At 36.3% G+C, this 14,524-nt stretch overlaps 1 protein-coding gene across 6 annotated transcripts in view; it reads right to left on the reverse strand.

The window, feature by feature from the left end:
- Window positions 1–2,185: 2,185 nt before the first annotated feature.
- The window catches only part of PAN3 (poly(A) specific ribonuclease subunit PAN3), a 137,822-nt gene continuing 125,483 nt past the window's right edge, over window positions 2,186–14,524 (reverse strand). For all 6 annotated transcript variants that reach the window (XM_059144579.1, XM_059144578.1, XM_059144577.1 and 3 more), the window contains 2 exons: window positions 7,530–7,668; window positions 2,186–5,137 (listed from right to left, as the gene is read on the reverse strand). In XM_059144579.1, the coding sequence (XP_059000562.1) occupies window positions 4,997–5,137; window positions 7,530–7,668 (280 nt within the window). In that variant the 3' untranslated portion in view covers window positions 2,186–4,996. The remainder of the gene's footprint in view (window positions 5,138–7,529; window positions 7,669–14,524) is intronic.

Here is a 14,524-nt window from a genome sequence, read left to right on the forward strand (position 1 = left end):
TCCAACCTGGAGTTCTTCCCCCTCAGATATCTGCATGGCTGGCTCCTACCTCAAGTCCTGCTTGACTAGCACCTTTTTGGTGAGGGCTACTACCCAGATCATCCCACTGGAAATTCTAGCAGCACCACCACATTCCCCACATCTCAAGTTGCAAGATGAAACACAGGGATATCCAAATTCAAATTTCACATAACCAAATTAATTTTTTAAGACAAGTATCCCCCATGCAATACCTGAGACATACTTATGCTAAAAAAGAAATTATCCATGGTTTATCTGAAATTCAAATTCAACTTTGTGTTCTCTATTTTTATTCACTAAATCTGGTAACCCCATCGCCATCTTTCACCCTACTTTCCTATCTTTCCATAGCCATTAGTACCACTTACGCTACTATGTATTTTGTCTTCTCCCCACTAGAATGGAAACTCTGTAAGAGCAGAAATATTTGTCTGTAGTGGTCAGAGTTGTTCTGTTGGTTCCTCTCGAGCAATGCCGGGCATTTAATAGGCATTCAATAAATATGTAATGAATGAGTGAATCCCAATCATTCAACTGTGGGTAGGTGGTTTCCCAAGATCACAGAGCTCTAGGTAGTACAGCCTCTATATGAACTCAGGCAGGCTTGTTCTGGCAAGCTAGTTTCTTAACCATCATCCAGACTACTTTAAATAAACGTTAAAGACGTGTAGTTTAAAAGTCTTTCTTCATTGGGGTGCCCAGGTGGCGCACTCTGTTAAGCATCCAACTTCTGGTTTCAACTCAGGCTGTGGTCTCAGGGTGGTAAGATGGGGCCCCGTGTCGGGTTCTGCACTCAGTGTGGAGTCTGCTTGGGATTTCTCTCCTTCTCTCTGCCCCTCCCATTTATGCTCTCTTTTTTTCTCTTTCTTTAAAAATAAAGAAGTCTTGGGACGCCTGGGTGGCTCAGTTGGTTAAGCAGCTGCCTTCAGCTCAGGTCATGATCCCAGTGTCCTGGGATCGGGTCCCACATCGGGCTCCTTGCTCCGCAGGGAGCCTGCTTCTCCCTCTGACTCTGCCTTCCACTCTGTCTGCCTGTGCTCGCTCTCACTCTCTCTCTCTCACAAATATATAAATAAAATCTTAAAAAAAAAAAAAAAAGAAGTCTTTTTTTAAAAAAATAAATAAGTAAATCTTTCATCACTATACCCTTTCCCCCACACTTATACGAAAGATATTTTATAGATGCATCCCTAAGAGCACAATTGCTCAAGGTGGAGGGAAACGCCTGTTTCGACTATTCAGAGCACAGGAGATGTAACTAATAAACCAGTGTGTATGTCCATTCACCAGAGTGTAGGAGATGTTAACATTGGCCTAGCTTTAAGAGAATATTTAATGTTTTCTCATAAAATTTAAATCTAAAAGACCCCCCCAAACATCCCCTATTCTAGGCAGACTAGTCTCTCTTCCCAATGAACCTCCAATGGTCATTTTAATTTGCCATCAAATTAAATTTAATTTGCCATCAAATTTATCCCCACAAGGACCTTCTACACTCTTCTCTCTCTCTCCAAATTTCTATAAGCAACTCAACAGTTCCTTCCGTGAAGGAACTTCAGTACCTCTTTACTCTAGCTTCCGTTCACCTAGGCCTCAAGTCCCTTATCACCCTCTATTCTGTATTTTTTAACTTTTCAAATGTATAGGAAATAAACAGTAGGTACTCAGATTCAACAAATGTTAACATCTTTGCCATTCTTGAAATCTACTCTTATATTCTGAATAATGTTTCTAGAAGACCTATACCTAAATAGTAAATTACTGAAGTACTGAATCAAAGGTTAGCCACCTACCATTCACTATCCTTTCACATAAGTAAGTCTTCTTTCCTCAACTACATTGTAAAAGCCAGGTATTATATAGAAATGTTTGAGTATACTCTCTCTCTGACTACTTGTGATCTGTGTGTGTCAAATAAATAAATAAAATCTTTAAAAAAAGTTTTGAGTATAACTATGCACTTTATAAATAACAAACACTCACATTTGCATTTTTAGTACCTAGAACAGATCCAAGTAGGCATTTCACAGATAGTTGGTAAATTAATGAATAAACATGCCACCAACAATTCCTCCAAACACACAGGCAGTATTCAGCCTTTGAAATCTCGATCATCAGGCAAACATCATCTTCTTAAATAAACTGGTACCCAAAAACTACAAACTTCTCTGTAATTCTTTATTAAAAATACGGCTGTACACATAGAGACTGAAAACAGGATTAAAGATGAATAACCCACATGGGATCATGACATCAGAACTTAACATACTGGTGTTTTTTAGGGAAGTTGTTGACATCCAAACCACAGAACCAAGGTCAAAAGCAAAATACAAAGGTACCCTCAAAAATATTTACAATGAAGTAAATACACTAACAGAATTTAAAATAGGTACAAAAAAATGAAATGACCAACATTACATGATTTCAAGGGTTGTCCTTTCTGTGCTTTGATCTGCCATAACAGAAGGTATGGGAAGTTTCTATCCTTAATTTGACTATTCTCAGATATTTAAATCTTCCTATGAATTAAAAAGACTATCTTTTAGACAACCTCTCAAATGGAATTACACTATGGAAAAGAGGGCTCCCCCAAAAAACACCTAAGCAGAACTAAGAGTTCTACTGAAAACCATTCCCAATAAAAACTAAATGAAAAATAAATATAAAACAAAGCTTAAAAAAAATATGTATTACCTGACACCATCTGTTTTCTGGCCGACAATATTTACTCATGGAAACATATCAGCTGTCTACCTTTATATTCAAACCAAGTCCTGAGGTTACTAGGGGCTGAAGCAAACTAGCACTTAGGATGCAAACATTCTTGGGTTTGTGATTTGAACCTGCCTTGCAGAGGGAAGTTTGCTGGTCTATACAGGATGAGAAATTCAAGCCCTATTTTACCCCTGCCCTTCCTTAGCTTTCATAAAACATTGGTCCACAAATTAAATTTTCAAAAAGTTCCCAGACCCCAAAACTAAAATAGATGATCCCCTTTCATTTTCAAAGAAAACAATATTGGAAAAAATCTCCAGCCCGCTTATAAATTAAGCATTTCATATTTCTTCTAGAATACAAGTAGTTCTTTTTTGTACAAAAGAATTACAATATGATTTGTCAAAAAACATATAAAAAGACAGCTGCTCTTCCTCAAATACATGAGCTAATGATAAAAGACTTCTGCATGTTAATGTCTCCAAGTTCTTGTTCCTTTTACATAAAAAAGAACATTATGGTGGCAAATGTTAATTATCCTTTGAATATTGAACATTATGTTCTTTTAAAATCCATCCAGATCAAATGCAATAATTGATTTTCTTTTTAACTCAACAACTGATGCTACCAAACGTGGACTCAAACACACCTGTTAAAATGTGTAAAGCGTGTCTTTAGTCTTCAAAGCTTTCAGGTGAGGAGAGGTGTTTTTTCTTGATGCAAATCTCAAGGCAGAGAAAATCATTTTAAAGCTTATAAAAAGTGGACAGAGAAATATTAAAAACTTCTCTGAAAACTACAAATATGTATAATTATTAAAATTGAAGACTGTAACATCAGTTGCAAGTGCTTGGAAGTCTTTCCTGACCTTTTGAATTTCCACATTTTCTTCATAGTTGCATGGTGAGCACCCAGTGCTAGTAAAACATTCAGTGCTGGGAAAGGAGATAGAGTCTTCATTACTGGTTTTTTTTTGTGAAAGAAAATTCCTATGTATTTGGCAGTCTTCAGTATCAAAGTATAGGTATTTCATTAACTAGAAATTCCATGAATACCCAAGTTTGGCGACAACTGCACGTCCAAATATTAAGAAAGTTAAGAAGAGGAAAATTCCAAACTTTTGAGATTGACTTATTCAGGAATATCCCACATAGTGAAGTTATTATCAAAAGTACTATTACTTTGGGCTAAGCAGTGACTGCAAAGGCACAGCAGATTGTTATCCCTCCAGATTCAGGCTGTAAAACTTCAGAAAGCTCTTGATGCCAGACCACTGCTGTGTTTAGTTCATCTTCTGAACAGTGTCTCTGTGTCTGTATCCAGTGTAAAGTACCATAATAAAGCTGTGGTTCAAAGAACAGAACTTTATACAAAAAAAAAAGCGAACTGGAAAGAATCTAAAGCAATATACTCCTGACCTTCAGGCCTTTATCAGATTTTTTTTTTTTTTCTATTAAAAAAACTGCATAAGTGTAAATATATCTGACAAGCAGGGAAACAGCTTTTTAAAAAAAGACTGGTCAAATTTGGAGCAAAGAGCTTTATGTGCTCCTTAAGTTCCTGTTTATCCAATCCTCACTCAGAAAGGATTTACGTCTACTGATGGGGGAATTTGTATCCAACAATTCACTGATCTCTCTCTGTGTGTTCTTAAAAACAAAACAAAACAAGAAAAACCCAAAAATCTTCATTGGAACTAACAGTGTGGGTGGCATACAGAGCTTGCATACAATACTCTTACAAGAATTATACACTATACTGTACTTCTGTGAAATTATTTACCTGGTCCATTATGTTATTCAGGGCAACCCATCCCCAAAAGAGCAAATTCTGCAACACTCAGTGACAAAAACGCTGCCCAGCATTGTTTCCCAAAAATGTCCTTGCAAATAGTTTCCCTTAATAAGTAAGTATACAATGTGGCAAAAGTTCAAAGATCAGAAAAAAGTCTTTAAAAAATTAAAATTAGTGCATATACAAGTGGAAGAAAACAAAAGCAGGAACACCATTCACTCAATGGTGCCCCTTAATCTAAAATAAATTCTTCACAGATATGGCCCCAATGGCAGCCACAGCTCTAGGATAAGTGAAACATTCTTCCTTTCAAGTAACAGTGTACCTGACTGAAGTGCAAGCAGCTTTGCTCATCTCTTGTTTGTTTCCCAAATGTGAAATGAGAGGATGAGAACAGTTCAGCTGTAGTGCAATTTGCTCTGGGTTAAGGTCCTCAGCCATGTCCTGCGTGCTTTTTCAGCAAATACTACAACTGACCATTCGCAGCTGCAATCAGTTCTTGGAAAGTGTTTTCGAAGCAGCGCTTTAAGTCACTGTAAGTCACCACAAGTACGCTCTTCTCGTCTCTGGAAATGAGGCTTATTTTCTCTGGCACACCAGCATCTAACTGAAACAGACAGACACACAAAATGGGAAGTTCATACCAGGCAGAGGATAATCCACTGTATCTATTCTAGCACAACTTTTGCAGCACTGATGAATATTTTAAAAATTTCTGTCATATTCCCATCTAGATATACGTAAGCATTTTACATCACTAATCAGCATGCACACTTCTATCTTTCATGCTTAGTTCTTATCTGCATTATATTCCATCATGTCATTATTCCTTCCTTTTTTTTTTTTTTTAAGTAAGCTCTAAACCCAACATGGAGCTTGAACTCACGACCCTTAGATCAAGAGTCCCACAAGGAACTCTGGTATCTTCCAAGTTTTTTGTGTCAAATTATAGAGCAATGAACATATTCACCTACTTAATTTTTCTTCTTCTGAATAATTACTTCCTTTGAAGAGATAATGAAAAATATAAACTCTGAATCAAAAAGTACAGATAATTTTATAGCTTAATACATACAGATAAATTGTTTTCCAAAGGGTATCAGAAACCACTGATTTATGAGTTGTACCAATTTATAAGCAATTCCGTACCAAGTGCATGCCTTGCTATTTTTATTTACATTTTTTTTTTTAATGAATGTTACCAAATGTTTTCCTACGTTTATTTGTGTTATTTCCACTGTAGGAGTGCCAGTTTATGATCTTTACCCACTTCGTGGTCAAGATTTGGTAGTAATATTTTAATGAGGTCTTTAAAAGCATACATACTAATCCTTAGTCCATCAAATAACTTATCTGTTATGGTTTTCACCTTTTCTGGTTAATTTTGGTGTACATTTTTCCTTCCTTTTTCATTAACTCATTCGTTAAAATGTTTTAAATTTACTAACTCTGAAGGCTCAAACTTTCAAACCATTTTAACAGTTAATCTGTCATAATTTCTACCAAAATATGCTATGTAAGATTTTAATTTTTTATATCATCAATATATATCATCAATATCAATATCATCCATCCCTTTTAATTTATTATACTCTTTCCAGACTTAGAAAATTATCATACTTTCAGGTTTGGGATAAATTTTATTTACTACTAGCTATTTTATGAAATGAAATAGAATTTTCAAGTTATCAATTATCCTATTAATCATTAAATACTCTTCACTTAAGGTATCTGTCTATGGCTCTATTTCATAGGATCTACCAGCCAGTGTTTACACCAGTGCCACATATTTTTAGTCACTGGCACTTTGCTACTATGTATACTATTTTCTAAAATCCAGGACAATTGTTCTTCACTCATTACTTTCAGGAAAAATGTCTTCCCCTTAAGAGCAAGAGCAAATAAATGTATAAATCGTACTGGATTAGTTTAATTACTGTCTTAATGTAGATTACAGACTATACTCTTTTCAAAGAGTTGTAAGGAAGTTCCAGCAAGGCAAAGTCATGCCTAAAAAAACAAACAAACAAACAAACAAACATACAAAACCACGTTTTCCCTGAAGATTCCCTGAAGAGTTAGCACGCTGTACATTACCAGCTCTACATTCTGTGCCATAATAGGTATTTCCTTTAGTACTTGTAATTTAGGGGCAGTTTTGAACAGGGGTCAGCAAATAGTATCCCTAAAAATGACCACATAGTAAATGCCTTAAATTTTAGGGCCGTGGAGTCTCTGTCACATATTCTTCTTAGTTTTGCTTTTGGTTTTTGTCTGTTTTACAATCTTCTAAAAATATCAATACCATTCTCAGGTTATGCACTCTACAAATATAGGCTTTCAGACCCCAGTCTACTGACCCCTGAGATTTAGATATACACCTGTACAAAGACTAGGATTTATTTACTTCTGGAGACCTGTTCTACACTCTGTGATTCCAAGCAATTCGTAAGGAAAATGCATTCCTTCCTTCCTTTGTAAACTATCTCCTAGCCCTTTCAAAAACACAAAGCTCACCTCTCAAATGAACTGACAGATCTCCATCTACCTAAGTTCATCTACTCACCTCATTCTCCACTTAGAGCGCTGGGCCTACTGTGCTTTTACTATTGTAACACTGGATTACTATGCCCACAGTTAACAGTAAATGAACAGATAACATGTAGGACATTCAACAACACTCACAATGACTTAAAAGAAAAGAATTCAACTTTTAAAAAATTTTTCAATGTAAAACTATTTTTGTTTTTCCCACCTATTGCTTTTGCGACATTTTATCACAATGAAAAGGTCCACAATGAAAAATTCTATAATTATTCATGTTGATGTTAAAAAACCTGCCTAGTCTAGAAATTGTTATTAAGTAGATACACCTGGTAATTATTAATAAAATATCTTCTAGGCTGGAGTAGAACACATCTACACTTAAGTCTCTTAGTATTTACAACTCTGAAAATTATAGATGGCATTGTGATCTTAAAAATCCAGATACAAATTACCTTGTTAAGACAAGAAATGATATGACTGAGGTCAATCCAAGGAGCACCCGCTTCTGTCACCTGATGGAAAAGATGATCCCTAAAGAGTTTCAAAAGGTAACGGTCTCCAGTCTCCGACCAGGTAGGATCCTTCTGAAACCTGGGGAAAGGTAATATTTTACCTCAATAACCCATGCTGTCTACCACATGGCCATGTTGATTCTTCCAACTCTGTACTAGTTTATTTTTATTGTTTTCTCGGATTAGGAAGTAGGGTGTGTGTGTGTGTGTGAAAGATTTATTTTTTTAATTCTCCTAAAGTTAAAGGGAAATTTAACTTTATAAAAAATAAAACAAAATAAAACAAAAAACTGGTTTTTTTTGTTAAAAAAATAAACAAAAATAAAAAAATTTTGTTTTCAAATTTTATGTGCAGACTGCTAAATTTTTAAAAAATAATTTCACACATGAAAGTATACGAATATCAGTTTCTAAGTCTCAAAGGCAATCATCCCTTTCACACTCCTATTTTATTTTATTTTATTTTATTTTATTTTTTTTTTTAAAGATTTTATTTATTTATTTGAGAGAGAAACAGTGAGAGAGAGCATGAGCTAGGAGAAGGTCAGAGAGCGAAGCAGACTTCCCATGGAGCTGGGAGCCCGATGCGGGACTCGATCCCGGGACTCCGGGATCATGACCCGAGCCGAAGGCAGTCGTCCAACCAACTGAGCCACCCAGGCGTCCCACACTCCTATTTTATAATCACTTTCTTATTTAAGCTCCTACCATTAGATAAAATGGAGGAAAAAGAAAATGTCTTAAAAGATCTTTAGAAATAGGTTTAAAAAAAAAAAAAAAAAAAAAAAGAAATAGGTTTAAAAAGATTCTTTTCCTCCTTTCACCTTTAGCATATGGAGTAGAGAGATATGATCAGATATTGATCAGATATGTTCAACTTTACTGGTAAGCATAAAATAGAGAAATGTTTAAGGAAACAAAAACTTCAAAAACAAGAACTAGAGAACAATTACAGTGATCATCTGGTCAAAATGACCACAGTTACTTTCCAGTGACCTCTGGAACTTATGGTCTAGTGAGGAAAACAGATGCTCAAATAAGCAAAGAAAGTTGCATACTGAGATAACACCATCAAGAGAAAGGGAAATGGTATGCAACAGAAATGTGAATTCATCTGGGAAGGCAAGGGAAGCTTTCCACAAGAAGCAGTGGATGCTCTTCCCAGAGGAAGTAGGTCCTGGTCAGAGACAGCAGTATTTGCAAGGTACAGAGCATGCAGCACTTCAGAAACTCAGCAAAGATGTGGATGCAGTTGTGGGTGGGAAAAGAAGGCCAAGGGAGAGACAGAGAATAAGAGCAAGAAGAGGGAAGAGAAAAGACAAGAACAAAGGGGAGAGAAGGCAAGAGCTAGGAGGAGAAACTTAAAAGAAAAAAAAAAAAAAATGAGGCCGATTTGAAGCAAAGATAGGAAGGGAGGTCAGATTATGCAGTCTTGGTTAAAAAACTAGGTCTGGGGGAAGAAACAAACAAACTGCCTGTCTTCTAAGAACAAAATGGAAAGCCGACCACATGGCTGAAACACAATCATATGAGTTTTGCAAAGATCACTCACTCCAGGGACTTTCAATTAAAATGCTAATTAAACACACCCATTTATCTCCATTCCATTTCAAAACCCCACCAAATTGTCAGTAAATGTCTAAAGAGGGATATAATAAACACACAATGACAAAGTGAGCAGGAGCAACAACAGAAGAGAAAATTGGAAGGTGAAAAACAGGTAAGTGGTATGATCAGCTGACTTGAAATAACAGAACTCGGATGCTACAGAAGGCACACACAAAAAGGGGAAGCCAGAAAAGCAGGCCAGACCAGTTAGGCCCAGGAAGGGAAGTCATTGGTACCACTGAAGGCACAGGTATAAACTAAAGCTGGAAATGGCAGAACTGATGAAAAGTTCTATAAATAACAAATAGATAACCTCTTTTTCATCCCTGTCTCCACTTCTGCTTTGTAGAAATTTGCCAGAAAGCGGACCAGCAATCTTTCTAGACAGGGTGAACAAAGAAACTCCAGCCTCCAGGATGCCACGAAGAGAAAGAGATGGTAGCTGAGACTATTTAATCAACACTTTCCTTTTACTTTTGGCTACCCAAAGCTAGACTCTGGGTTTACACTACAGACAAAGGCTAAAGATTTTTTTTCTGGATATGAACTTGCCCAAGAGAAATTATGACATTTAAGAATCTACCAAAAACAGGCAAAAATTATACATTACAACATCACACTACTTTGCCACACATTCTACAATCCCTGACCCTGCAAGGACCTTCCCATTCACTTTTTAGATGAAAAAGGTCATTTTTTAAAAAGTTTATTCATTTATTTTTTTAGTAATCTCCACACCCATGGTAGGAATCAAACTTAAAACCCCAAGATCAACAGTTAGTTACATGCTCTTCTGACTGAGCCACACGGGTACCCTGAAAAAGGTCATTTTTAATATGAACGCAGAGCCAAGGATCAGAAATCCTTTGGAAAATGAACAGAACAAAACAAAACAAAATCTTGATTCCTATGAGATATTGCAGGGAACAGAACTTAGAACAAAGCAAAACCTAACCAAAAATCTTTAACTGAGAGTCTCAGAGAAACAAGAATTAGATGCTGTAAGACAAACATTTAGAGAACAGAAAGTTCTTGAAAATTAAAAATATGACAGCAGAAACTTAAAAATTCACAGATTAGAAAAAAAAACTTTTATTTTTAGACAAAATAAATTTAGATAATTAACTAGAAAGTAGAACAAAAAGATACAATAAAGAAAACAGTAGAGAATATTAGAAAATCAATTGTCATGGTCTAACACCTGAGCAACGGAAATTCCAAAGGGTGAAATTATCAAAGAAACAACGAAGAACTGAAGGACATCAGTTTCAATTATTAAAAGGGTCTGGATAACTGTTAATTCATCAAAATGAATCAATAAGGCATACCAAAGCAAATCATTATGAATTTCTCAACATCATTGATAAAGATTCTAAAAGCACAGGGGAAGGGCAAGGGTTTGAAAAGAAAATGCTTTTAATCTAGAAGTTAAAAGACAATGGTGTAATGCTTCAAATTTTGACAGAAATTATCATTAGTCGGGCGCCTGGGTGGCTCAGTGGGTTAAGCCGCTGCCTTCGGCTCAGGTCATGATCTCAGGGTCCTGGGATCGAGTCCCGCATCGGGCTCTCTGCTCAGCAGGGAGCCTGCTTCCTCCTCTCTCTCTCTCTCTGCCTGCCTCTCTGCCTACTTGTGATCTCTCTCTGTCAAATAAATAAATAAATAAAATCTTTAAAAAAAAAAAAAAAAAAAAAGAAATTATCATTAGTATTACTTAACTATGCACTAGAGGTACTAGCTAACACCATCACTCCAGGGAAAGTAAAAGTATAGAAATTAGGAAGGAGGAAATGTAACTATATTTGGAGATAGGACTATGTATCTAAGAAAGCCAAGAAATTCTAGTGAAAAACTATCCAAACACTAAGATACTGGGGTACAAAATGTACAGAAACCAGTAATTTTTATGTGCCCCGATAATAAGCAATCTAAGAATTTATTAGATTAAGAAGATTAGACTAGATTAAAAAGAAAGAATGGGCGGGAGGCTCGCATTTACAATAGCAACAAGAAAAAATACCTAGTAAACTTAGTGTGCTACAAACAACATAAGGCACAACTTTAGCATTTAAGAACAGTAAAGTAGGTGTTAACAAGTATGATGACAGACCATTACTTTAGTTAAGATACTCAACATACATAAACACAAATGCTCCTTAAGTTTATTAATGAACATGTTAACTTCTCAAAAAAATCCATCAGGTTAACTGATTTTTTTTTAAGCAAAAAAGCTGATTCTAGAATTTATATAGAAAATTAAGCCATTTGGGCGCCTGGGTGGCTCAGTGGGTTGAGCCACTGCCTTCGGCTCGGGTCATGATCTCAGGGTCCTGGGATTGAGTCCCGCGTCGGGCTCTCTGCTCGGCAGGGAGCCTGCTTCCTCCTCTCTCTCTGCCTGCCTCTCTGCCTACTTGTGTTCTGTCAAATAAATAAAAAAAAAAAAAAAAAAAAAAAAAAAAATCTTTAAAAAAAAAAAAAAAAAAGAAAATTAAGCCATTTTAGGAAAACAAATAACAGGCAATGAAATGGAGATAAGAAAGAACTAGCACCTACCAGATTTTAGAACATTAGTCATTAAAATACTAATGTGAAAGAAGTGCTGCCTTAAAACAGCGCAGAACAGCTAGACTATGCTTTTGGGCTACTGGGTAGTCTTCTGAGGGGAAAGGGTAGAGGAGCTGAATACGTACCTCATACCCTATATAAATTCCACATATATAAAAATTTAACATGAAAAGAAGTAAAACCATAAGTACTCTAGAAGAAACCATGAGGTAATTCCTTTAAAATAGTGGGAGTAGAAAAGGCCTTTCTCCATTCTTTGATTCAAAATCCAAAAGCTTAAGAGAAGTCTGATTAAGACTACATATGCATGAAAAAAAACTGAGCAGAGTCAAAAGAAAAATGACAAACTAAAAAGAAAATGATCACAAAGGATAACTCTCTATAGCTTGTATACATCAAAAAGACAGACAATTCAACTGAAAATAAAAATGAACCAAGGATATGGACAGAAAAAGGTAGAGAAATGGATCAAAAACATAAAAATGACAGGCAACATGCTCATAAAAGTTAATACAAAATAAAATTGCACTGAGATTCAATCTCTCATCTAACAGGTTGAAAAAAATCCACAAGCTGAAAAAGTATTGCTGGCAAAAGGCTCTCATGCCTCATACACTGGGAAACCCTTCTGTAACAGTCTACAGTCACACAACCACGGACCTAACAATCACAACTGGGCCTGTATCCACGCACATATAAAACTAAATATGTGTAAGTCAGTCCCTGCAGACTGTTTATACTAGCAAAACACTGAAAACAACTCAAATGTCTATTGATAAGGACTGGAGAAATAAATTATGGTGTATCCACAGAATGGACTATTACATAGCTATATAGATTACAGAAGCAGAGCATTAGGATAAGAGCATGGACTCTGGAACCATACTGTCTGGATTCAAATTCTGGCTCATATACTCACTAATGATTGACCCTGTTAAAAGTATTTAACTTTTTTTTTTTTTTAAAGATTTTATTTATTTGAGAGAGAATGAGAGTGAGCGAGAGCAGGAACAGGGGAGAGGAACAGAGGGAAAGGGAGAAGGAGACTCCACAGTGAGCAGGGAGTCCAACACGGTACCTGAACCCAGGACTCCAGGATCAAGACCTGAGCTGAAGGCAGATGCTTAACTGACTGAGCCACCCAGGCGCCCAGTTTTTAACCTCTTTATGCCCAAACATCTCTGTTAAGTGGGAATACTAATGGTACCTGCACCACAAGGTTGTTACAAGGAGTAAGGTTAGGTCGTATTTGTAAACTACTGAGAATAGTGCTTGGTATACGCAAAACATACCCAAACAAAAAGATTTCCAAAATACAGTTAGGAAGAAAAAGCAACATACAGAACACTGTGCATGGTCTACAATTTGTATATATTAAAAAGAGGGAGGAGGGAGATTAGAATATATCATTGTAACTCAGAAATCTTTATATAAAATAAAGATTAGTGGGAGAAAGTGGAAAGACTGGGGACATTAAAAGTAGGAGATTTTTTTTTTCACTGCAAACTCTTTTCTGCTTTTCAAAAAAATGGTTCATGGGGCACCTGAGTGGCTCAGTGGGTTAAGCCTCTGCCTTCGGCTCAGGTCATGATCCCAGGGTCCTGGGATCGAGCCCCACATCGGGCTCTCTGCTCTGCAGGGAGCCTGCTTCCTCCTCTCTCTCTGCTTGCCTCTCTGCCTACTTGTGATCTCTGTCAGATAAATAAAGAAAAAATCTTTAAAAAAAAAAAACTGGTTCATATTAATCTATTCAAAAGACTTAATTAATAAAAAGAATTTTCTGAGGACTATCTAGAATTCTATACTTACTCATATTATCAATAAAGTGTAAAAACAGAAAAAGATATTTTCAACTTAAAAAGACTCAAAAACTCACCTTTCTCAGGAAGTTACAGGAGGACGTACCCTAATAAATCAAAAGAATAAACCAAGGGAAAAGGCAAGAGACAAGGTATCCAACACAAAGGGAGAGACAATGAGAACTCCCAGGATAATAGTGAAGGGAAGCTCTAAAATTTAAGTGTGAGGGGCGCCTGGGTGGCTCAGTGGGTTAAGCCACTGCCTTCGGCTCAGGTCATGATCTCAGGGTCCTGGGATCGAGTCCCGCATCGGGCTCTCTGCTCAGCAGGGAGCCTGCTTCCCCGACCTCTGTCTCTGCCTGCCTCTCTGCCTACTTGTGATCTCTTTCTCTGTCAAATAAAATTTAAAAAAAAAAAAAAAAAAAAAGATTTAAAATTTAAGTGTGAGCAGGCTTAAAGTACAACCAGCCCAGATAGGAACAGAAGGACAGAGGCTCCAGGGGCAATTTCTCTAAGGGGGAGAAAAAAAAAAGGAGCTGATAGGTTACCTATTTTTGACCATATGGAAAGGTGTTTCATAACTCTGGCAGTGAGTCTGGAATAAACTGGTGGTCAACATTTTTTCATTTGCTTAGTTTTCTATATAAGACAATTAAGAACCCCAGGAAAACAAAAATTTAAAAAAATACAAAAGAAAGAAAATATAGTAATGGTTTACTATATGGTGCAACTATGAACAAATTTACCCTGTTACACTGATGTCAACACTGAATGAAGATTTAACTCAAAATTATGGACTAAGTGGTAGAATGTGCATACTTGTATGTGTTTGGATGTGGGTGTGTTTGGTTAAGGGAAGGGGTATGAAAGACAAACCCTCATCTTCCATAGGGCAAAGTCATTAGCTGAGTTAAATACTGGGGGGGAAAAAAATCAAGAAATAGTACTATAAGCCTATAATTT

This window comes from Mustela lutreola, chromosome 13, assembly GCF_030435805.1.
Source record: "Mustela lutreola isolate mMusLut2 chromosome 13, mMusLut2.pri, whole genome shotgun sequence".
NCBI classification, from domain to species: domain Eukaryota; kingdom Metazoa; phylum Chordata; class Mammalia; order Carnivora; family Mustelidae; genus Mustela; species Mustela lutreola.